At 45.3% G+C, this 24,659-nt stretch overlaps 1 protein-coding gene across 1 annotated transcript in view; it reads right to left on the reverse strand.

Annotated features, from left to right (window-relative positions):
• LOC131215256 (uncharacterized) overlaps positions 1-24,659 on the reverse strand; it is a 54,725-nt gene that overhangs the window by 17,672 nt on the left and 12,394 nt on the right. Inside the window, exons 4-5 of the mRNA XM_058209643.1 lie at positions 17,154-17,256; positions 15,805-16,024 (exon numbers count right to left, since the gene is read on the reverse strand). Coding sequence (XP_058065626.1) covers positions 15,805-16,024; positions 17,154-17,256 — 323 coding nt within the window. The remainder of the gene's footprint in view (positions 1-15,804; positions 16,025-17,153; positions 17,257-24,659) is intronic.

Genomic DNA, 24,659 nt, shown 5'->3' on the forward strand with positions numbered 1-24,659 from the left:
TGGACGGCCTTCGGCCCCGTTTCCATCAGTTTTCGCGGGCGACGAGGACGACGAACAGCCGTAAAGCCTGGGAATGGCTATCAAAATTCAATTGCAGTCATAAAATCATATTTTACGAGTTTTTTAAAGTAATGATTTCGATCGCCGTTCGAATTGTCTAGGCTCAGGGCCTGGTTTCGGGACCGAACCATTCGGGCTGGGCTTTCACGGGGATTAGCTGCCTAGGCATAAACTAACACGGCACTTGTAGGATAGTTTGTGGGAAGATGCTCAAATATTTAAATTTTCATTCCACTTGCAAAACCCTATCCAATAAGGGGTAGGTACGTAAGCGATTGGAGAACCACGGGCACCGTGAGCCCAGAGTGTTGCGAGTGCTCCAAGTACGGCCAGCGAGTGCACAGTTGGCTCGCATATTATGCACATCGGCAATGAGCCGATGCACCTTCTGCCGAGTTCCGATACGGGAGGCTAAGTTTAACGTTTGTGGAGAACGATCAGGAATAAGAACTGGCTCGCAGGAGTCCTCCACCGCAAAGGAGTCCTCGGAGTGCAGGAGAACAACTTCTAGCTGAAGGTCTAGCTGCGACCTATTTTCCTTCGCTCGCTAAAGGTCCTTCTGCAATTCTGGTCCGCGTTTCAATGGTGATCAATTATTACAATCGAATTCAATTCGCGTGCCATTCTTAGCCGATGTAAGACTGTCAGTTTAATTGACCGTAACTTTAGCTTCTGCAAAACATTTGGTTATGGGTCACAAAAATGTAAGCTCCTTTATCGCATCGCGAGGCTAAACTTTGTCCAGTGGCTCCCACTGGCACTGGCTATAATTGAAATGATAAAAACTTCCTTTTGGACCTTTCTTGCTCCGGAAAGGCTGTAGGTTGCGTTTCAAAAACTTCGACCACTTGCTTCGAGGGTTCGGCTTGGGATGATAATGAAGGCCCTTGGAGTGGAAAATATTTTCCCGAAATTTATTACCACTCTCGGCACGCACACCCATAGCGAGACAGCTTAAAAGCTTTTCCAATCTGTCCATTTACCTTACATTTTTCAGCGGGAACGCCGCAAAACGTATCGGAACGAACAGCAGCAGCAGATAGCATCTGTTGGGGCGAGCCAAACTAGTGCATAGCTTTTATTGCTGCTGCCCGGACCTCCCGGAGAACTTGTGCGACGGAGGAAAATAGAATCACCATTCGGCGAGGGAAACTAACCAGTAGCAAGTAGTAGCAAGAAATTATTATAATTTATACCCCGGACACAATCATAAAGTTGGCGTTCTTTTCTAGCTCCTCGTGCGTTGCTTTCTTTTTTTGGGAACTCGACTTCTTGTTACTTTTTTGCGCTAGGAAGGAGTGAGTGTGAATGGTGTTGGTCGTCGGTGAAGATTATATTAAGAGTTATGAATAAATGAACGGGGACTGCACGATTTCCAATTATTACTTCTTTTTTTTGCTCCTAGCGTTCCCTGCCAGGCCTGACCCGGGAACTCTCGCGGAACTCGTGGCAGTAGTTTGCAGATATAAAGTGTCACTTTTCGTGTTCTGCAAGGTAGTAAAAACACAGTTAGAGAGAGAGAGTGCACTCCACATTTCTGGCCCTTCCATCCTGCTATCTGTTCCACGGTGACCATTTTATGCTGCTGACCAGCAAGCGCTGACCGCGCCATAAGTCTGGCGCAGGTACAGAAAAGAACGTAACGGTGCGCCATTCCGTTATCATTTGCAGGCAGTGCGAGACAAGTAAGTTCGCATTCTCAAACCTCCGTGACAGATGGAACTATGTAGCCGACCGCTTCGCTGCGCAGTTATCTTAATTTGCCTCATTACTAGTGGGACCAGGGATGGGAGAAGCCGGAGTCAACCGGCTGGCCAGGGCAGGTGGTGAATCATCCCTGCGTGACACGGAACGCGGGTACAACGGGGTCTGGTTATGGGTCGCTTTCTCCACGCGCTTTGTTTGTTGGGCCTGTTGGGCCGTAAATCATCACCTTCGACTTGACTTTTGGGTCTACGGGGCACGGAACGATAACGATACGCGCGAAACCGCGCCGGGTTGCTGACATCGTTTGCAACGGTCCTTGCTCCTTGCTGACCTGGCCCTGAACCCGCCCCCCACCGGTTTCTGGACTAATTCTTCCACGACAATCGTGCCCATCGGAATGCGACCCCAGCATTTGGGGTTGGTGATGTGCGCGAACTCTTGGGTTCTTTGCTCGCTGCTTGAATTATAATTCGAGGTGAAGTGCACGATTCCGTGGCGTAAAAGGGGTTCAGGGTGACACTGCTACGGTCGCAATCTCTATCTCCCATTTCTGGACACCGGTTGTTTAATGAAGACTGAAGTTGTCGGAATTAATTGCGAAAGATTTGTGAGGAAGATTATTTTCAATTATGGAAAGGAAAAAAGGATAGCGTCCACGGGTGCACGGGGAGTCGGTTGGTGTCAAGCATGTTTGCATGATTAATTGTGTACCCGACAGTTTGCCGGCCAAGTGCCGGTTGTCAGTGCCGGTGAAATCAAAGCTAAGCCCAAACTTAATGGCTTCCGGCCGAACTTGGAGGCTGCAATTAAGCAGCGAAGTGTACTCCTCGAACTCGGAAGTTTAAACAGGTGTCGGGTGATTGCGCCTGGCCGAAAGAACAGCGCAAACACCGAGTTCGTCATTAGTTTATTGAAAAGTGTTGCCTGAGCAATAGAAGTTTCAATAAGAACTCTGAGAATGTAAACACTAGCGAGAAGTAGCAATTACCACTTTGATCATCACCAAACGCCAACCAAGCGACAAATTGCAAAAAAATCGTTAGAAATGGTCATTCTATGATAGTTCCAACTCTTAATAATAGTTACAGTCACACAAAAAACCATATTTGCCACAGTAATTAAATTGTCGATTTCATTACATTATAATTTATTAAAATATTTACTATTCATATGGACCAATTTAGGCTAAATTAATTTTTTACATCTCCATCATCAGTCGTTGAAATTTTTGACGTTTGACGAACTTTCGAATGGCAAAGGGGAAAGACTTTTTTGTCTTTTAGCGAAAAACTACGAAAAACTACGCCACGGCAATATTAGGAGAAATAAAAGTTGCTTAAAGGAAGGGTGCCTTTCCCTAGCGAAGAATTCGTAACAATTATTTTGTTGTAAACAAAGCCTTCGACTAAAAACAGGCAAAGACTAAATGAACGAACTAAAAAACAAATGCAAAGTAGTATTGTAGAATATTTGGTTGAAAAAATATATCGTGATGGTTTGTTAAATGATTAAAATTATCTGATTTTTTATGAATATTTTTTATTTTTATTAATATTTGGTACAAAGTTGACTCAAAATCCTTTCACTACACTGCCACGAAGACCCGGTGGGTGCCACAAACTCTGCTTTTGTGTGACGCACGACTAAACATTTTGATTAAATGTCGGAAACGGGCAACGATCGTTCTGGCACCAGCCCGACCACACCGTTGTTAACTAAATTACATATTTAAGCATAACAAGCGCACACTGAGCACTGTGCAATCGCACTGGATTGTTGCAAATTAATCCTCAAACTTGCCGAGCAGAACTGACGGGCAGAGTTGCCCAGAGTTTGCACTGCAAGCCTCAGTAATGAGATTGCATCGGAGCGATCGTCTAACTAGTTTTGCAGCGGAGCAATATCCAACAACGGGGATTAAAATTAACAACTGACACACATCCGTACACCGCACCACAGCGCACTTGCACCCTGGTCAAAGGTCTTTGCCGTTAAAGTCCGGACCGTTGGCATGAGGAATGGTTTGCGCCTTAAAGGAGCCAGCCTTGGGACTCGCTTTGTTTGGGGCGTGTGAAAGCACAGTCGACGCGACAAGAAATCAAATCACCAAACCACAAAACGCAGCACTGCTCAGAGGCAGAAGGAACAGCGTGACGGTGCCAGGGCCAAGAAATATTTTCAACATCATCAAGCACCCGGGCTTTTGCATGGGCTTTACAGGATATTCCTGTAAATTTCTGGTGCCTTCCTCCGTTGAGGCGCAAATGTAACCACCGAGAAAGCGCTAAGCAAGGCATTGTGGGCCGTTCAACCGGAACGACCCTTTCCGACCCAGCACCCGAAACAAAGCGCCCAACAGTAGCAGCAGCAGCAGGAAATGGTTACTAGTGACGGAAATAGGCATGTCAACGGCAAGCTCCAGCAAATGAGGCGAACGAAACGGTGTGGATTTTGTGCCAAGGAAGACCGGAAACAGAAAAGCGAAGCGCGTGCCAAATAAAAACAATGTTTGCTCAGCCTTGAGGAGTGTTTGCCTTGCGGGGGAGACGGACGTGTTTCCGGGTCCTGTTTGGTTCCGGGTCGGATCGAAACTCGAAGACGTTGGCGTTTGAGTGAAGGTGGATACCGAAAAGCGCTATTATTGATTTAAAGGTCCCTTTATTGTTTCCTTCATGCAGGGGAACAGAACAGAACGAGTGGATCGTGTTTTGCTGTAGAATAATGTCTTTTGTTTTGTTTTTGCCGGTGCTCCAGTTTGTGTGCCGATAATGTGGAGAACTTTAAGGGTATTGGCACTTTATACGATTGTTTTCAGACTTCCCAACAACCGATCCAAATTGTTGTGTGAAGATAATTAATGATTTTAAACGACATATCAATGCGAGTGCTGTAAAAATCATCTCAAAACGAGAAAATAATCATTTGACAACACAAAGAACTGCCTGGTACAGTCGGGCTCGGTATTTGTTTTGATAATTTGTCTTTGGCACAATTCAATCAGAAATGTCAAGAAGCGTCGTCAGATATGTATCGGACACGCTAGGCTACGTCAGTCCTGTAATTGATATGTTCCGGCACCGGAAGCTTGACATTTCCTGGAAAACGAGTGGCTCGGGGGGTTCTCACGTTACAATGCTAACCGTGGCGGAAGTAATCCTCTAAAGCTGTACGCGAACCATTAGTGTTCTGTTTCAGTGGCCGATACGATAATATGTATTAAAGTGTCGGACGGCCCCATCGAGGCGGCTATTTTTGGCCGGCGTCAGCGTTGATATATTTGGAGCGGTTGACTTCTTTATATTTAACATTGTGAGACATTGTCAGGGACGAGGTCCATGTAGCGGTGGCCTTAGGTGAGATTTAGTTGATGAATATTTAAGTGAAACTGACGACACTGTATGGGTTAGATATTAATTTGGAAAAAGGTGAATACCATTGAAATTGTCAATGCTTCTCCATAAACGAGGCGAGTCAACTTGTAACGAAACTAAAACCAATAAGACATATTTCGATTTGATTAGTAAACTTAAGTGAACATTTACGTTAACATTAAAACGATATTTTTCTCTTTCATTTTCAAATTTTTCATTTCATTTCATTTATATCTTGATCTGCGTGCGTGCCTTTAAATTACGCAAAACTTATTAAACTTTGGCTGTAGCTTTTTGAAATTGAAAAGAGCTATCACACAGTCTCGTTTTGCTGTCTTTCAGCATAGTGGAATTTTAAAACGAGTTCAATGAAAACAAAAATATAGCAAACCCAATAACATCATCATTAAAGTTGAAACATGATCCGCACCAAAGTTACGCACAGTAAATATTGAAAACGACTTTCCCATTAATATCCAGTCTTCCGGCTCGTCACCGATTCCTATGCTAATACGACCAATATTTAGGGTTATGAGCCTTCGCTTGTCTGCCAATACACGTTGCGCTCATCACGATCTAGGAGGCTTGGTCGTGGCTTTGATGCAAATGTCATTCGTCGGTTTCAGTAAATTCATCGCTCGTTTCGTCCGGTTCGGTTTATTCGCTTCGATCCCTCGCAGACCAGGCCTTGAGTGGTTTGTTGATTTTCGGACAGTTTAAATTCTTCGTTTTCCCGCCATCGAAGCCATCACGCAATGGAGCAGCCTACGACGAGTTACGGTGACGACTTCAAAAGCCGCCCGACCAATCGTGAACTGGCGTTGCAACGAAAAAGGGATTCGAATCATCCGGCTGGTTGCTTCTCCTGTCCCGAGCCGCCAGTGGCTGGCAGCGGTCGGGGCAACATTGACTTTGAGGCGGAAGTCACACGGAAAAACTTGGCTCAATGTGGCGCGAATCGGTTCGCGAAAAACCTCGCCCACACGCATCCCGAGCTGTGGCGTGAGCTGGAAGCTGAGCGGCCCTGGCAGGAACGTGCCGGTGGTTCACCGCTAAAATCGAGCTATCAGCTGGACTACGATCGGCTGCCCGAGAGCCAGAGTGCCCGATGGCCAGATTGGAAATATTTTCAACGAGAATGCAACGACAGTCCACCGTGCAGGGCGTTGGCGGTGGACGCGAATGGTGTGCCGGGTCCTGCGTGTACGTGTCAGCTTTGTCCACCGTCCAGGCCTGATGGCTCAGCGACGGTGCAACGCAGGTATGGTCGTGTGGAGGTGATATCGAACATACCGAGAAGCTTCATTACGTCCGGTCACTGGCCGCAGCCGGACTGGCAGCGAACGGCACCACACAGCACCGAGTACCGGGACAAGGTGGGCCGCTTGGGTCGGATTGTGCTGCGGAAGAACATTCACGATCATGCCGGGTGTACTTCGCAGCAAAATTGTCGTCACCGGTTCTTCGCGTGAATAAACGGCCTCGCCTGTGTCCTATCCGAGATTGCCGTCCGTCTATGTCGTCGGTACGTCGGATGCGCCGGTTGCATCATTTGCTGGCGTGCACTTTGGACAAATAAATCTTCTTGTGCGCGGGAACACCGGGCTATCGCTGAAATACTGCCAACTAATGAAGTTGTAAAGCCCGACAAGGGATTGCAAGAGGACGATGTTTGCTGAAAACACATCGTGGTTGGCATTTCGGGAAGATATCGGGTTGCCATGGCTACGCAATGATGAAGTCGTCTGTTTGGGCCACCTTAATTGCGGTTGAGAGGCCTCAGCAAGGTAAGCGATAAAAGGAAGGAAACTTGTCTTGACATTGCACAAGGATTTTAGTTTCTCTTAAATTTTATCTAAAGGTTTACTTGTGGAAGGGGTTGAAATTAAACTGGAGGCAGAGAAAAATTGCAATTTAAACAGAATGAAATACGTTAAATTGAATCCATTGAATTGAAACTAAACTGTTGAGCCAAACAAAAAGAAGAAGAGAAATAGTTTTTTAGAGGCAGAGCCTTGCCGTTTAATTTTATTCTTTCGTTCCTTATTTTTTATGCAAAACTTGTATAAAACAAATCAGGGATTTTCAAACTCAAGAATAGGCTCCAAGAATAGGTTTTATGAAAGTCAATTTCGAAGGAAGGAACGTAATCGTTTTCATTTGCTCTGGGTCCTTTTTGGAACGAATCAAACGATGCTGAGACGATTACCACGCACGTAAGGGCACTGCAAGAGCTCGTATGGAACCGAAAATCGATACCGGCTGGGTTGGCTCGGCTTTGTCCTCAGGCACAGCGCCACTAGTGCTGAGTAACGGACTCATAATTAAGGTCATTCGTATTCACGTCGCTAAGTGTAGATATTTCCAGCACCATTTCAAGCGAAATTAAGGCGAACTAGTGGCATGAGGCCGAACACTTTGAGCGATGCATATGAAGCTCCGAATTCGAATTTTAGCTTCTCCGAAATGAGCTTTGGGAGGCAATCGAATAAAGGCATAACGCCCTGCGTATCGGCAGATTTTGCAAATAACCATGGCCTTAACGTTAATGCAATGAAGCTGGCTTAATTCAATAGAACGAACCCTCTTTTATGCTTTTGATGATGATGATGAAATGAGCAAGCAACTGACGCATTGTACCGTTTGAATTTCTGATTTAAGTGAGAGATTTTAATCTCTAGCCAGGAGAAACATTTTAAAAGCATATGCGTGGCGCAACTATTTCTTCGAAAACGAACCGAACATCTTCAATCGGTTTGCAAGATTTACAAAATAAACACCAAAAAGAAGGTTGCCGTCGGATTCCTTTTAAGGTTATTCCACAACAGAAGCCGGCGAACGTCGTGAAATTTGGGTGTCTAAAAAATAAAAAAAAATCGCAGTGACAGTTCACTTTCTAATTCAAAATACAATCATGGAGCTTCATGTGTCATTTTTATAATGGTATGTGCAGCAATCTTGTAATGGGCCCGCCATGTCTGACCTTCAACGTTGGGCCCCAGGGGAGCGAATGTGCTTTTATCAGCGATCTAATCTGCTTGCCGGTTGTGATATCTTTTCGCTTCGTGCGTTGACATGTCAACAATGATATTTTTATGGAGTATTCGTGTTTTATCGTTCATGAGTTCATGGAGACGCATGGTGCCTTGTCTGTGCAAAACACTCTGTGAAACACCAGGCGTCTCCATTGTTTAGCCTAACTTGCTGATGGGCGTGCGAGAGCTAATCTAAACGAAATCGATCAGGAGAACTTCAGGTTGTCCATCAGGTTGTTGTTTCCACTTCGGTTCTTTGATTTTTCTGTAATTTTTTACATTAAAACGTATCAAAGTATGACGTACACGTTTACGATTAAGCAAACATGTATTCCTTATTGTACCGTGGTTGTATTGGACCTGTACCGTGTATTTATCAACGGGGCCAGAGTAGAGTGCAGATTGTCACTCTCTGATCGTCAAACGACGGGCGTGGTGTCGATACTGCACTAAAGTGTAATGGTGCCAACGGACGAACGGAATGGACGAGTCGATATGGTTTCGCAACACTGTGGTCGTAGCTATGCAAACGACAGAATTGAAGTGCAAAATCATTGAACCAACGGGAATCGGACGCTGTGAAGCAGATGTGAAGCGGAGCGGTACGGAGCCAATATTCATGCAATTTCCGCAAGATTTCGAACGGCAAATGTATGGCCCCGATTCCGGCTGATTTACATGCTAAGATCCCGTGGTGCCGTGCCTTGATGTCTCCAGCAGCTCCAGCTCTCAGTGACAAAAGGAGTATCCATTTGGGCAAGATTGTCGAACGCAACAGTTCGCCTTGGTGGGCACCCCGGCCCGGCCCCGGTCGGTGGTGGCATCCATGTGATCATCATGTGGCACGAGCGGAATTTGAAATGTGTGTTCCGTTGTGCGCAACGAACCTCTAAAATAGTCGTGCGTAGACTGGGGTGTCGTCGGCAACAAGAGGAACAGTCTTTTGAAGTAGAACCAGTCTGTTGCATGGTGATTCATTATTAGTTTATCCTCATAAATATTGGTGATGAACTGTGGTTGCGTGCAGAATGTTAAACGTTCCTGCGTCTGGTGAGTCTCTTTCTATTTTTGGGGCATTTTTAATGGCTTGAATATATTTGAAAATATTTTGAAACAATAACGAGCGTTTGCAGCGAGCTACAACGATGGAGCTCATCAACGCTGTTGCTTGTCGGATGTTTGCTTGATTTTGAATAATGTTATCCTAAGTAAAAGCTTCCAAGAACCAAGTTCCAAGTGCTGTCCGACGGCTGCACCATCCAACGGAAAGTAAACGATGACTAGCAGCGTGGGGCATAAAATGAAACACTTCTCCCCCAGCAGCAACCGTAAACGGCACAGCGAACCGTCACGAAAAATCCATTTCGGTTTTTTATGCCCTCCGTTTCACCGCTCAAGCACATTTGCCAACATTTGACATTCGCCAAACCATGGCCACAGAAAGAAGAGTGTGAAAGACCGGCCGAGAGTAGAATGTACGAGAGAGAAAGAGCAAGAATGGTAGAACCGGAACCGGAAGCCCCAGCCAAGGCCAAGCCGCTTCTCATAATTGTCAAAAGTGGACCATCGCCGGGGCCGTAACCGGGTTGTTAGCGTGAGTTGATCTAGATTTTGCAGTCTTTCAACGTCTTAAGATGGTACCTATTTGAAGGGATAATACAGGAAGAGCGTTCTTGAGATGGTGTTTCTTTTTCTTCAAACAGTTGTTAACTCCCTCGCCACTCCCGCGGTTTGCTATGCTCTTGATGGCGCGCGAGACCGGCTTTAGAAGGTGGCCGTTAGTGGCCACCGAAGAGTGCAGTGGCAGTGGCTTCTGCATCGCGCCCCATCACCAGCCGTTTATCCCGCCAAGGATACGCATTTGAACGGCCAGAGTGCCGGAGCAGGAAATGATAGTAAAGACGGATTAGTTGCAGCATTACAGTGTGCCATCGTCGGGTCGACGTCATTGTCATCCCGTCGTCGTCGTCGTCGTAGGATTGTTTGCTGGACTTCCGCCTTCCGTGGGTTCGCAAGCTGCTTCGCCCGTCGTTTTTTGTGTGTTTTATTTGACTATCTTCCCATGCAAACAGCACTCTCCCTTATGGTTCAGCACGTTGGATTCAGAACAAAAACGGAAAAGTCATGCCGGCCCCGCGTTATTCGCCGGCTTGAAACTGCTGCCACCCAACAACGACATCATGTGGTGGTAGCAGTTGCTCTTCGGGCGAACTGCTGATGGGGGGAAAAAGCAAACTGAGTAATTTGAGTGTTATGTTGGCAACCGGAAGACGAAGCCCTGGCAAAGCTCCTGCGCGGGCAAATCGTCCCGAAAGTCCGCCGCCGTCATCGTGCGAACGACGAGCAAACGAGACATGGCAGGATTTTTGGACAAACGCCCAACTTATTTGTGGAGCCGCACAAATTTGGGGCCGGCATGTTTAGGGAAGAAAACTTGAAAGTTTCTACAGTGACCCGCTGTTTGGACCGGTGGCCGATTAAATGTGTATCAAATCAAACCGGAACTACGCGACACCGCGACCTGACGGCTGTACCGAAGCGGATCAGCCAGCAACCTGGCGGACACCGTGCCGTCCGGAAGGCAAGTTCACAGGAAGTAAAGTATGAAAAGCGTCCCCAAATTCCTTCACCAGAGTGGGAGAGTAACTTTTGTCCGAACTGCGGATTGTTTTCTTTACTAATACCATCGTTTATTTTGAAGCTGGGAACGACAGTTGGTCCAGATGGCCAGCGGGGTGTTGTTTTTTGTGGAGAAACGTCCGCAAGTAGCTGCCAATTCATAAGCAATTACGGAACACGCTCAGCGATTCGTGAGTTGCATGTTTGCTATGCTTTCGGTAACAATGCCAATCGAAAACTGTATTCTTCGTTCTTCCACTTTGTTTGCTTTATTAAATAACCATTGTTGGTGAAGAAAATTCTGCTTTTCTTCTCAGCAGAAGATCGTTCTAGAAGCATTGCTATTAAAAGCATGACATTATGGCCATAACACGATCCCTATAGGAAAGCACCAACCAAGCCATAAATAAGCTTCTGACCACTTTGCTGGCACGCTAAACCCGGTCTAATATTATAACATCAGCGCGGATGCACTGCTTCCCGGGACACATAAAGAAGCGGACAAAAACAGCGTCCAGCTCGACGTGGCCTGCCCTTGCGACGAGGCTTGCAGCAATCATTCGTCGACAGGAAATCATATTTCAATGTTCCTTGAAACAAGATTGACCCGAATACCGAGCTAACACGACGTCAGCCCGGCTGACTCCACGCGCTGGGTAAAGTAGCAAAAATGGCGCGATCGCTCCTTTCTCCTTGTGTCTCCCTCGAATAAGCTTCTTTGTCGGAGGGCGCATGAATGTAGCGGAAAAAGGGCCGCACTATCGTGGTGAATATTGAACCCCGGCTTCCATAAAAACCGTCGAACCAAGTGTGCATAAATATGCTCGAATGCAAAGGAACCGTCTGCGCAGAACGGAGGAAGCAAAAAAAGGATCCTTCCGTGCCAAGCTCCAGCGCCTTGTCCGCCACCGACACTGACACTGGTTCTTCAATTTGTCCGGTCCCCCGGCTGGAGCCGCGGGTTTGGCACGGAGGCATGGCCATAGCAATAAGGGCGGAAGGTCTCCGAAGAAGGTTTTGCATGGAACCTGCTCCGCTAGTGGCATAATGTCGCGCCCCGGTCGACGTCGTCGGCGACTATGGCGTTAGCCAATTGGCTGTCTATCGTGGCCCGTTTAGGCCGAGGGCCACAGTTGGGGCGGAAAATTTATAATACGATCCCGATCATAACGAACCCGCCAGCGACCGGCTGCAAGCGCCGAGGTCATATTTTGTGCAAGTTTATGTTCCTTGACGAAAGGAAGCCGTTTCCGTTGGCATCGCCCCGCGTTGGGTTTCCCGGCAGGCTGTGCGGTGGGTTACATGAAGAAGAAGGATTGACGCATCGATGCTCCGGGACGGGCCAACTCTGGGGCAACAAAAACTGAAAACAAACATCAGCTGCAGAGGGCCACTGTGGGGCCATAGCGCGGCGCATAATGCGTTCTGTGCAATGTACCGAGCTCGAGAGTGGCTAATTGATATTCTCCAATTCATTATGGGGAACTTCCGGCAGTGTTTGTCTTTCACATGTATTATTCAAACATTTCTGATTGCCATGCACACAAACATCTTTTGGCAGCCAATGCGGTCCACGGAAGTGGACCATCGTTTGGCTTCAGCCGAGATTTTCCAACCGTCTTGGCAGCTGTCTTCAATCGTCCATTGTTGAGTAATGAAAGAAAAATATTGGTTAAAACAAATTCACCATTGCTAATTATGCGATATGAAAGAGCGAAAACAAGTGATTATAATAACTTGGTTTTTAGTATTAGGTAAAATATATTTACAAACAACATTGGAATTATGAAAAGTCATCGAAAACCTTCAACATACAAAGCAGTATGTAGAAATGGATGATTACAATATGTTCAAAGTGTTTTGTTCAGTTTACTTCTTGCATAAAAATGTCCAAAAAGAGCACACAAAGATGGAAAGCAACACGTTTTTGTGGAGTTTTTAAAACCAAATTAAATTGAAACTAAAAAAATGGGAAGCATGAATTTATGCGTTGATTTGATTTGATTCCACTTCATTTAGCGATGTTTATCAACATTGATAGCGCGTTTTACGTCTGCCGCCGTTCACTTTCATCTTACCTTCAATTAGTATTATATTTTGGGCATATGCTTTACAAACTTGGCAACCTATTCAATTATTTTTTTATTATCTTCTATTGGGTGTGTACTAAAGCGGGCGACAGCTACAAATAAGCATCCATTGAATTCAACAAGAGCTGCCAAATTGTTGGGCGTTGGACGCAAAACCTCATAGTTTTGTAGAGATTGTGGAGAACGGATTTTGTTTTGTATCGCTTCAAAATAGGTCTCCTAATTATTGAAACGGAGAAACTCTGATTCGACCTGACCACAGGCAATAACAATGGCCAATGGATGAGCCACATCTTGCCACACAATGACAGCAAATAGCGAGTGGATTGTGTTGCTTTCAATACATTGTGTCTCCGTAACTCCCTGTTCAATCGGCACAAGAACCTCGAAGGCAACGCAACTATTCTTCAATCCACTTGCCAATCATCAGTGTGAAAGCATCCCGGATTCCCGGATGAAAATGGCGAAGGCTGGATTCGGAGCTAAGGCGGCAGATTCGAGCAGTTCTCGGGCAAGTAAGATACCGGAAATATCACGGTCACGTAAGCACGGTCACCTTGCCCAAGTGCTGGCAAACATAAATAATAGTGTCCCTTCCGGGAATAGACTCCAGGAGCTGACGCTGACGTGGACCCAGCTGTACTTCACTGGTTAGAGAGCATGGCGTTGTCAATTTACAACCCTGGCCGGGCAGGATGTGTAAGGTGACCCACCCTCCTCCTGGACCCGTTCTGATTGCAAACGCATTGTGACCGGCCAGCGCGTTCTGCAAACTTCAACCGGAGTATAATTTGTTTCCCGCAGCGAACGGACGGCTGCAGGCGACTTTTAGCAGGTGCCAGTAAATTCCCCGACAATGGCTCCTAATAATGTGTCACATAATATCTTTATCACACCAGCAGGACCCTATCGCACAGAACCATCGGGACCTCACAGGGTTCTGATTGGAATAGGACGCCATTCGCCGTTTGATACTGGTACCTCTGTGTTCAAATAATGGCAATAAATCATTGGAAAATGTGTCGACTGAATTTGGTGTCTAATGGATTTCCGAGGCACGGTTTACGGTAAGGTTTGTTATATAAAATTAAAGACCTTCATTGTGCTTCTAATCAGTAGACCCGAATTAAAGATACATAGAAATCTCGCTATCCCGCTATCGTTGAGGGCGAACGATTGGAACAGGGCCACCGTCTCAGTCTCAATCTCACAGTCACACGGTCTGGCATGTGTTTCATTTTCGTGGAAGGTTGGCAAATAAAATTAACGCTCGTCTTATCTCCGCGTGAGCCGCGTGAGTTCTTCGAATGGCGAAAACGACTCAAGACGGTGGCAGTAAAAGTCGTAATAAAATGTCACCCTGCTCACCGATGATGCAGTGTGGTCTTAAACTTGTTATGGCCGAAAGGAAAAAAAAAACAAAAATCAAATAAAGCTAAGGCACAAAAATATTAAATTCTTCGCTCGGCACACACAGAGTACCGCCGAAGCTTGATCTTAAGATTTAAGATTGTGGATCAGGCTCAAAGATTCCTTGTCTTCTCCGTGACAAAGAACGGACGGCGAGTGCGTATACCAGTTAATGAGAATACATTTCAGCCTAATAAAAGAAGTAGGAATTATAAGTCATTTAATACATATTTCCATATAAAAGACGAGACAATATAATAACAAATAGAGGAGAGTATAGAAATATAAGTCACAACTGCCGCTTTCGGCACCTAATTAAATATTGTGTTTTGTCTTACAACTTCGCACTCCTGTTCCGATGCGCTGTTGTAAGGGATGAACCAAAGACCGAAGGTTTCTCTCGTTAAGGAGTGATCCCATTTGGTCAACACTCGTACCACGGTACCGGAACCATGTTCCAGTTATTGTGCTCGTGACTTCTCCTCGATGCAAATGTAAGCAACATACACCGAGCCGTCGGCGGGCAGAGCAGCAATGGCCTTCGGGGAGCACTGTAGAGTATTAATTAACTCGCGATACTTCAGACACGGAAACGAACCGTGCACGGGTGTCGGTCGGTGGGATTTGTAAGAAAACAGGAACGAAAATGAATCCTGTTGTTTTAGTCGCAAAGAGTACAAGGCAAGGTGCGGTTTGTTAAGTTCGTTGCATTTGCAACGCTCGCTGCTCGTGTTGGAACGCTCTATTGGTTCGTGCTGCTTCGTGAATTAATATCAACAATTTAATTCGCGACACGTTTTACCGCACGTTAACCGCAGCGTCCAAGGGAATGCAGCATAACATAGGAATTAATTTATCATTTTTATGGATTATGTGTTTCTATTGGAGAGTTCGCTCGGCTGAGCTCGTTGAAGTTCCTTTCTGTGATAATCAAAGTGTTGTGCTCTTTTCTTGGACATCTTGAAGCAGCAACTTTCACTCCAAATATGTATCTTGCCATCAGAGTTTCCCCCGTAATTATGAACCTTGTTTTTCGGGATAATGAAGGCGGCCGGAACTTCCAGGTTTTTAAGTTCCGCAGGCCGTCGTCCGTTAAAATATTTACAACAGCTTGAAAAGTTTTGCGAAAGCAATGAATGTAGCGAGCGCAAACAATACTAAAAAGCCCGCTGTTAATATCCGTTGTTCGGTTGTGCTTCAAAACGCACATTGTTGAGCGCAATTCATGCACATCACGGTGAGTCAATGAGTCTGTCCATGAGTTGAGTGGACGACTGGTCTATAATTGACCTCGCCCCGGCAGTTTGTGGGCCTTCCTCTGTTGAACCCCATGATAGATGGCATTTTTGGCCGTGTATTGTTATGCGGTCCCAATAGTAACTTCATCAACTGTGGCAGCGAAAAGGCTCCGCCGAAGAAGACACCGGCACCGACCTATCCCAACAGCCGCTACATTCTACCCCCCGGGGAGGCCATTTGCGGTTGGCTTGCGGTACCGCAGTTCGCACTTACCGTTGACGTGCAGATAGTAAATAATAACTTTTGGCGGATGCGTCGATATCTGGCACTCGTAGACTCCCTCGTCATTTTTGTTGGCCTGCGATATTTTCAGTCGCCAGTTGTTCGGGTACTGGAACTCGATCTGATACCGGGAGTCGCCCGAGTACGTCTGCCGGCCGACGGTGAGCAGCTGTAAGGCCGTATCGCCACTTTTCCGTCGGACCCAGGACACCTGCCGGGGGAGAGAGCGCGCGGATCGAAAAAAATGGAGCATGAGTTTAGGGGGAAGAAAAAAAGGAAAAGAAACTCAATCGTGTTCCAACAAATTGAATTCCTCCCACCAGCGAACGCAGCGAACGCCGGTGGGCCGGTGGGAGGCAATAAATTCCTTGCGCCACCACCACGCCGACCAAAAGGACCGGGCAAACGGTGTAACGGTGTGCGGTGGGAATGCAAAAGTTTGACTTATTGTAAAACTTTGGCACCGACCTCATGCCTCCCGGGAGGCACTTGCTCCGGTGCACCGTGCAACGGGGACCCACAGGGACACTACAGACCCACCACCGACCACCGGCTTGGTAGGGTGGATTTCAATATTTAGTTTTTCTTTGTCGTGTGCGGCACGAGCTGCACCACTGACGAGCGCCATTTTCAATACGAAGCACGGTACACGGTTTCTTATTCGCCTCGAACAGAACACGGGCGAACGAAAATGCGTTTTGCGAAAGTTTTTGGTTCACTTTCACCGGGCAACAGGGAATGTGTTTCGAAAGAAAATTTTCTTACTGCCTTTTCCACTCCTTCATTTATTGTACGAAAATAGAGCTACACTGCAACTGTAGAAATAAACCGAGTACAAGAAGCGATCTAGACAATGCGACGTTTTTTTTTGTTCATGGAAAGATTGCATGATGAATGTACTGTCTTTATAAATCTTTGAAACTTTATCATTTGTCGCTTCCTACGAGTTCTCGCCGTTGTCTGTCACTTTTGTGCAGTGCAGTTGCAGTTACATAATAGTTAATGGAAAAGTTAATAAAACTATTGCCGTGTAGCTTGAGCAGCGTTTAAGCTTATTTGTTGTGTATGAAAACCCGACACTAAAAATCAATAAAATGGACAAATAATAAGATTGCACTTTTTCGAAACTCAAAGTCGTACAACTCATCGCGAGCTCATAGTGCCACCGTGAAAGCCCATAGTGCGTAGGCAAGCGACCTTCTTTGGGTGCTTCGGCAGCGTCGCACGAGAAAGGTGAGATTGCAATCGCACGGATAAATCAAACTATTCCGAAGCAGGCACCACTCGCCATTCGCCATTCGCAAGGCTCTGCAACCCGTCGTCGTCGGAGTTCGACTTACCGTTTTATCCTGCAGTAAACTAATCCTACAGCTTAGAAAAAGTGTATCACCGTTCTGCACCGTGATGTTGGTGACGTTATCGGTTTCGAAGTGGGGCCCGTACCTGCGGATGGAAAAAAAGGGATCAAAAAGGAGTACAATGTACGATAAGAAGAAATGCATAGCGAAAGAGGGGTTTGGTCCTTCACCGAAGGCAACGAGGATAAATGAAGGATTCGTGGCGGTAGCCGTTTGAAAAACTATTCCGCTTGTGCCGGTTGGCCCGGACGAGAATCAAACTGGTATTTTCTCATCGTTTAATCTGTTTGAATCAAGGTTTAAGGTTAGGTGAGAAAATGATCTTGGCATGTGAGGTTAGAAAAGCGTATTTTACGGTTAAGTATTTCGATGATCCAATCGGGCTTTTAAAATACAGTGACTTGCAAAGCTAAGCTTATGTTAAGAAAACAACATATTTAATGAAATACTAGCCACTGAAGCGGTCCATAAGTATTATGCCATATAAGTTCCCGTATTAAAAATAATGGGTAAATTTTACGATTTTTGTCTAAGTTTTCAATGTTTAGTGCTACATGTTCGTAGCTATACCATGTTTTAAAAATATTTGATTTTGTGACTGACGCGTCATGTGAAAAGCCTTTTTTCGTCATTCACATAAACATTCACATTAACGATTTGTAATGTAGTGCCATTTATGGTTGTAGGGTGAAATGCTTACATCAACATTTTTGGTGAGATTTTGACTCAACTTTTTTTGGAAAAACCGAAAACTTCAAGTTTCTTACCGTAAATGCAATCTGGTAATGGTGTGGCTTTAAGTGGCTTTGTTCGGTACTAACTCTTTGTCTAGCATTTTTGGATATTAATCAAGAATATTTATTTCAAGCAAAAATACCATAAATAACTGAAAGCGACGTTTCCATATCTATTTGTGTTCGTCCCTGTTGATGAGGTTTTATTACCAAACCGAACAAAAAAAGCTACAACTATAGGAACTGCTCCGCTGGGAAAATCTAGCTTAGTGTTTCTGATTATCTTCGTATAAAGTTAAACATATCTGCACAAGAATGAGGAAGTGAATAATTCGATTACACATCAAGCAGGAAAAAAAGAAAAGCTTTAGCTCGGGTGTGGCCCGTTGAATCGTTGGGTTTCTCTGGTGCCGCGGATCCAAAACCAAATCTCGCATACGAAATCCCTCCGCCGGATATATGGGGGTCATGCGAAAGCCGGGTTTTTTATATTTATGTGGTGCAGTTTTTCATTAACACAAGGGTTATTTTATTTGGACATTTACATTTCAATAGGGGCATCCTACAGTGGCACCGTGCTGCGTGAAGCCCACGGGACCCCAAAGGGTCTCCGGGGCGTGGAACATGATTCAAATTGAAGAGGACGCGTGGTGTCTAAAAAATGCAACTCACCGCTCCACTACCGCACCGGAGTGGATACGGTTTTGATATAGAACAAGAGAATAGGAATTGAAATGCTGTTCTTTTTTCCTTCTTTTTGCGTTCTTTAACTTACGGATACGGAAACGGTTGAAATATTTGCCATACTAAATCATGCTGTGTGTTATGCTGCCCGTTGTTGAGGCCGGTAGGGCGCCAGGATAATCGTTGGCGATTCTGTTGTTTTTCGCCCCTGTATTATTGTTTTGCCTCTCTCGGGTCGACCTTGGATGTGGTGCCGGTTCTTTCGAAGCGTTTTTTACGCCCCGATCTCGATGATAGATGACGTTCAAATGAGAGATTTTTATAGTCGCCTCGGTTCGTTTTTTAACTGCACCACTTAGGGAGTGATTGTTATTTAATTATCGACACTCTTAACAGCATCATGCGGAGGTAATTGAAATGCGTCGAAACTGTGGTTTCATCAGCATGGTTGGCCCGGGCCAATTCAAATGCGAAGGATACATTCGTTTGGTTGAAAATGGGAAGATTTATGTGCTGCATAATTTGGGGAAATATTCCGCACATTAAATTAAGCACAACATTAAGCTGCATGCCGTAGATTGTTGTTTATTAAGCTGCTGGTCATTTTTGTCCAATGCGACTTTAATAGCGATTAAAGTCAACTCAATGAAAAGCTAAGCACAGAGAATATTTAATGACGCAAAACTTGTTTATCGGCCGCAACAACATTTTAATTGATGGTATGTTGTAGTCACCGTGTTAATTCGTCTGTACATGAAGGCAACATTGTGTTTTCAGCTGCTCCGTGAAATTTAAATAATTCATTTTCCATGTTGGGTTTCCAGGAGTATCGAGACCACCATTAAACCACGACAGTTCATTAGGAATTTGATAAATCTTAAACCAAAATCATTTTTAAGCCATTTTAAGTTCCAAAACACATGACCTATGAAACGTCGCATGCCGAATTATAATAATCTTTCTGTTTAAAATTGAATATTTGTCCGTCGTCTGTTCTGTTATTCCTCCATTACCGAACCAATACGCGGGAAATTTTGCACAGCGTAGTTTTGTGACACAAAATTGTGAATAGGAACGTTTGACCCTCCCACACCTTCGGGCTGCAGTTCTAAAGTATCATAAAATTGAGCGTAAATCGAGTTGTTTTCGAATCACTGGTTGATATATAAAAAAATCTGAAAAAATTCACGATTTTTGAAAAGTTTGAAATATTACTAGGGGAGTAGATGCGTCTGGTAAGTAGTACCAATGCAAAATTGCATGTGATATTGCACACAAAATTTGCTTGCCGAAACTTGTACACAATTTTGCATACAATGTTGTATGGAATTTTGATTACATAGTTTGCATGGAACAAATTGTCTAATAATCTTTCATGATACGGCGAACAATATTTTTTTTCAATATTTCAGTATTCAAGTATTCATATTTCAGTCTGTTCAAATATTTTGGTGCAAGTTGTGGAAGACAACATTTGCGTACAATGTTGTGTGTAACATTGCATGCTCGTAATTGATGCTACCTACTAGTCGCTCCTGTTACCCTAGTAATACATAAAAGAGAGAATGCTTTGGGTGATAATTTTAAATATCGCTGAGGCGTTGAAAGGAATAAGCGCCGGGAGAGCTGCAAGTTCAGGAACTCAATTGCAATGAACACACATTTATTTAAAACTTTACCAAGCGCCACCAAGTGGCTAGTGCATTTAGCACACCAACGTCGCGGAATTCGTACCGAAAAAGTCACGTCAAGGGGCTTCAAGTTCATTAAACAAATATAGAAAGTTTCAAATGGGTGTTCCGGTGGCTTTTTGGGGGCTTAGGTTTTGAGGCACAGGAAAAAAAAACGAACAGAACCAACACTACAACGCTCATCGTGGTTTCCAAACACACATCCGGTCACACAGACACAAAGAAACTCGGGTTTCTAAAAACTTTCCAATCCAAAAGTACCACCACGGCGCGCAAATGTTTGCCACCAGACGACAAACGGTTTGCTGGAGTGCCGAAGCGCATAGGCCTCTCTTCGGTGGTGGATGATGTCCCGCCTCGTTTTATCCCCACCAGCACCGTGTCGCCGTGTTTTCCCGGGCCACCACGTGACCCGGACGGTACGACGGAGCGCAAAACTGATCCGCAACACGTTGCAAAACTCGAGCCCGAGCATAAATGACAAAACTTTCCGGCGGCTTAAAGTCAGCAACCCCCCCACAGGAGTATGTACGTTCGTGTGTGAGAGTGTTGGCCAAATAATTTACCTATAGTTTTATGCTAGTGGCTGCAAGGGAGGGGTGCCACCCAGCTCCAGGACCCCGGATCGGCCATCTGCTCCACGGATCACGATTAAAAGGCTGCCACCGTCTGCCGCCGTTGCCGGCAGTGCTCTGAAAGGTCGCATGAGTTTGCGGTTCGACGTCGGACTGGGGAAGGTGGCCGTGTTGCAGTTAGCAGCCACGGGTTTGGTTTTATCAAAAGTCATAAAATAAATTTAATGCCCGTTTACCGCGCGACGGCGGAGCCTGGTGAGCCTTCCCTGCCATATTTCGTTGAGCGTTCGGACCAATTTGGTTCCGATTGTCCCCAATGCCGCACGGGTAGAAATGGGCGCTATTGAGTGCGATCGGCCCTAGGCTGGAGCTGGCTCGAATCTCGAGCTCAAAAAATGTAATTTTAATTCTACAACAGTCTTGATGCGGTGGAGACTTATTATAATAGTCGCTCCGAGGTACGCGCCAAGCCACAAGCAAGCGGGCAGTTGCGTTATGCTCTGGCGATACGCTGGGCCGCGTTGGGCTCCTTTATGTAGGTGGCCTGAACGGGCACCAGTGTACCGCCTTCGGGCTGAACTGCGCTGATAGGAACCGGCCGCAACACATTGTTAGCCTTTTGCGTGTGTACAAAAACCGCTTTCAAGAAGCCACCAACTTACGGCAGTAACGTGAGTGCACCACTTTCGCCGACTCAGACCCTAGTCGAAGGACCCCGAGGGCCTACAACACACCGCTAGTTCGGGAAATTATAATTTCAAATAGCAAATAGCTGGCCTAGTCGAGTCGGCCCATTGTCAAGCGATAGGCTCCGGAGTCGTTCAACGGGGGCCCCATTTATTATTTGTTGGCTGCTGGCTAGCCGGGCTCTGTAATGTAATCGCCATCGTGGCCCCGTGCTACGAAGAACCAAATGTTGACCAATAAAAGTAGGGCGACGACGGTGTCGTATGCAGGATGCAGCGCATTCGGGATGCAGCTGTAGCCTCCAGGTGAGCTCCAGTAGGAGAGAGCAACAGGCGCAGGCCGCAGACCGGCGGCGGCATGCAGCCAAAGCAGCAAATGAATTACAGTGCCTCTAAATGTGCATCTTAAGTGGCGTTAAGGTTGGCGATTTATGAAAGTTTAATGATATTGCTCTCGTCGCCCGGGGTCCGGCACCCTGCACTGCAACACAGTCGCATTGTGGGCGTATGAATATTGAAGTAGAACAAATTTGCTCACCAAACGCTGTTTGTGTCTGTGTTTGCAAAGCGGCATTGCGTAGGCACACATTTGCGGGGAGCACCTAATGAACTCGTCGAAAAACGAGAAATGAGCTACGGTGGCCTTTGAGTAACGTTCCAGTCGCAAAAGTTTATCATAAAGCCCCCCTGAGCAGGGCACGATTGGTAGCAATTAATCTGTCTGGGTTTGGAGATGTAGGACTTTTGGAAGTTTGGAATTGGAAAATTTCACAATAATTGCCTCCGAACTCCGTTACGAGTTGGATACGAACATTCTGCGAACCCAGGCTGTAGTTCTGCGATAAACAAATCTCGTCCAGATAATTAGCCATTGCCAATCGAGTTGCCACAAAGGCCATAAAAGTCGTAAACTAATTCAGGCTCTTTGGGTCTTTTACGGCCCACAATAACGGCGCTGATGGCATCCGATTTTGACCACGCAAGATGCAATAAACTTTAAGTTTGGTGATTATTGTTATATTTTTATGGAAGAAATACGGAAATATTGAACGCATCTAGGGGATGGCCAGCATTGAGATAGAAAGTTTAGCTTTAAGTGAAGTAGCGCTCATTTTTTACTGTTTTCAGTGGCTCGGTTACTGATCAAAGTAGACTGTTTTAAGGTTTACATGCTAAATATATGCAAATTAACATCACGTACCACTTTTAAAGCCTGCAGTTTTGTTTTGTATGTTTTCAAGTTTAATTTGGTTACTGAAATACATAATAATGATTCTTCGCTAAGCGTAATGGCACACAACATGAATAAATTCGATTTTTTAATTTTCTCGTTCGATGACGATTAGTTAAGCAATAACTCAGTACAACCAGTTGTTATTAGTATTTCAAATTATATTTAAAATTTTAATGCCGCTCTCGAAAATCCATTAGGCTCATTTATCATTCAACGATGATCATACAGAGCAGTGAAACATTTCAGACAAACAAAAAGCTTGCAAACTGTCCCACGGTAGTAACATATTTGTACACCTTTTCAGTTGTGGCGTTAAAACAAGATAAACATTTAAATTTGTATCCACCCTGCTAGACAAAAGTATAGCCCGAAAGGCCCGGGAGGCTTCGATTTTTTGGTTTCACCGGCTCGGCCAATGTTTGCCGTTGCGCCGGGGGGTATCAGGTTTGTTTGTGCCGTTTCGTTAGCGACATTGCTGACAAAGCTCCATTAATGGTGATGTTGTTTTCGAGTTGATAACACCGAGCCGCTTGCCGGAAGTGGTCCACAAGACGCGCAGGATTTGTGGGGCTGATTTGTGCCCACGGCGAACGCAGGTACGTTCGCTCCCGTCATACCATCACTTACCTGGGGCTCGGTGTTGGATGATATTATTTTCGGAATTACTAAGCAAAAAGTTTAACCCACCGCAAAACGCAAAAAAAACACGGAACCAGGCAGGCAAAGGTAGCTCCGGTGGCAGGTAGCCTGCCCACGGAACGGTGTGGTCTACTTCGTTTCCGGTGGCCGCTTCCGGGTGCCGTTATATTCGGCTGGTTGCTTGGTTTGATTTTGTTTGTTTAGTACAACAAGGTCTAAAATATTTGTGTGTTGGTTTTCGGTGGAAAAATTCAAACAAACGCGACGAGCCGTTAAACGCAGTAAAAGAGCAGATGATGCTAGCGGCAGTGTTGAGGAAGTTCGAGTCCTTAATCTAAAAGTTTTTTGGAAATTCTTCGAATCCCACGGAAGTCGCGCGAAGCACAAATCATTGAATATTCAAAAGAAATATTGAAACGGATAATGGAAAATTGATGGGAGTTGGTTAGAGGAATGGAACACAATTTCAATGCATTTTGGTCAATATTTTTAGCAAGTTCTTAAGCAGGTCTCTGTTTGTATGTTTGTATCAGAGATATAGAAAACCACCAATGTGTTTTACAAGCCAATGTCGAATTATAATTTTGGATTATTTCAAATTCTTTACCGATTTATACTAAAATTGTTCACAGGCATACGTAATACGCATAATTTTTGCTGCTGTGCACAATCCAAGAGCAGCATAATCAATCATTCAGCGGATCCAAAAACTATACGCCAAGACAGACACAAAGAACCACTGCGATGCATCTTCCAGACATCTTGGTTTCCCCGTGTTATCAGAAAATCTATCAAAGAAAGATTTGTTCAATCTCACTGCTTCTTCCACATGATCAAGGAATTCCGATCCAATCCGCGCTAGACGTCTACCAACTGCTCCATTCATTCCACATGCGTTTAATACAGGCTCAGCATTGGCATTGGGGTTGTGAAAGAAAAACCCGGAACATATCTCACTTTGTAGTAACTGTCCAACGGCAACCGATTTTAAAAATGGATACTCTTCCTTTAACTTCATGTCTGTCCAGTCCCACTGCTGGGCGGAGGATAAACATAGCAAACATGTACGCCACATCGTTTCCTGACCGCTCTTGTCGAGAAACGAGATATTCTGGATGACTCTTGATATGGTACGAAACCGTGGAGAACCGTGGTAACGCAAAGGACCACGCTCTGGCGAGCAACGTTGCCAACGGCTTGCGATATAAATGGTGGCAGAGAAGAAGAAAACAAACAAACCAGGTT

The sequence above is a fragment of the Anopheles bellator genome, chromosome 1 (genome assembly GCF_943735745.2).
Source record: "Anopheles bellator chromosome 1, idAnoBellAS_SP24_06.2, whole genome shotgun sequence".
In the NCBI taxonomy this organism is placed as follows: Eukaryota; Metazoa; Arthropoda; class Insecta; order Diptera; family Culicidae; genus Anopheles; species Anopheles bellator.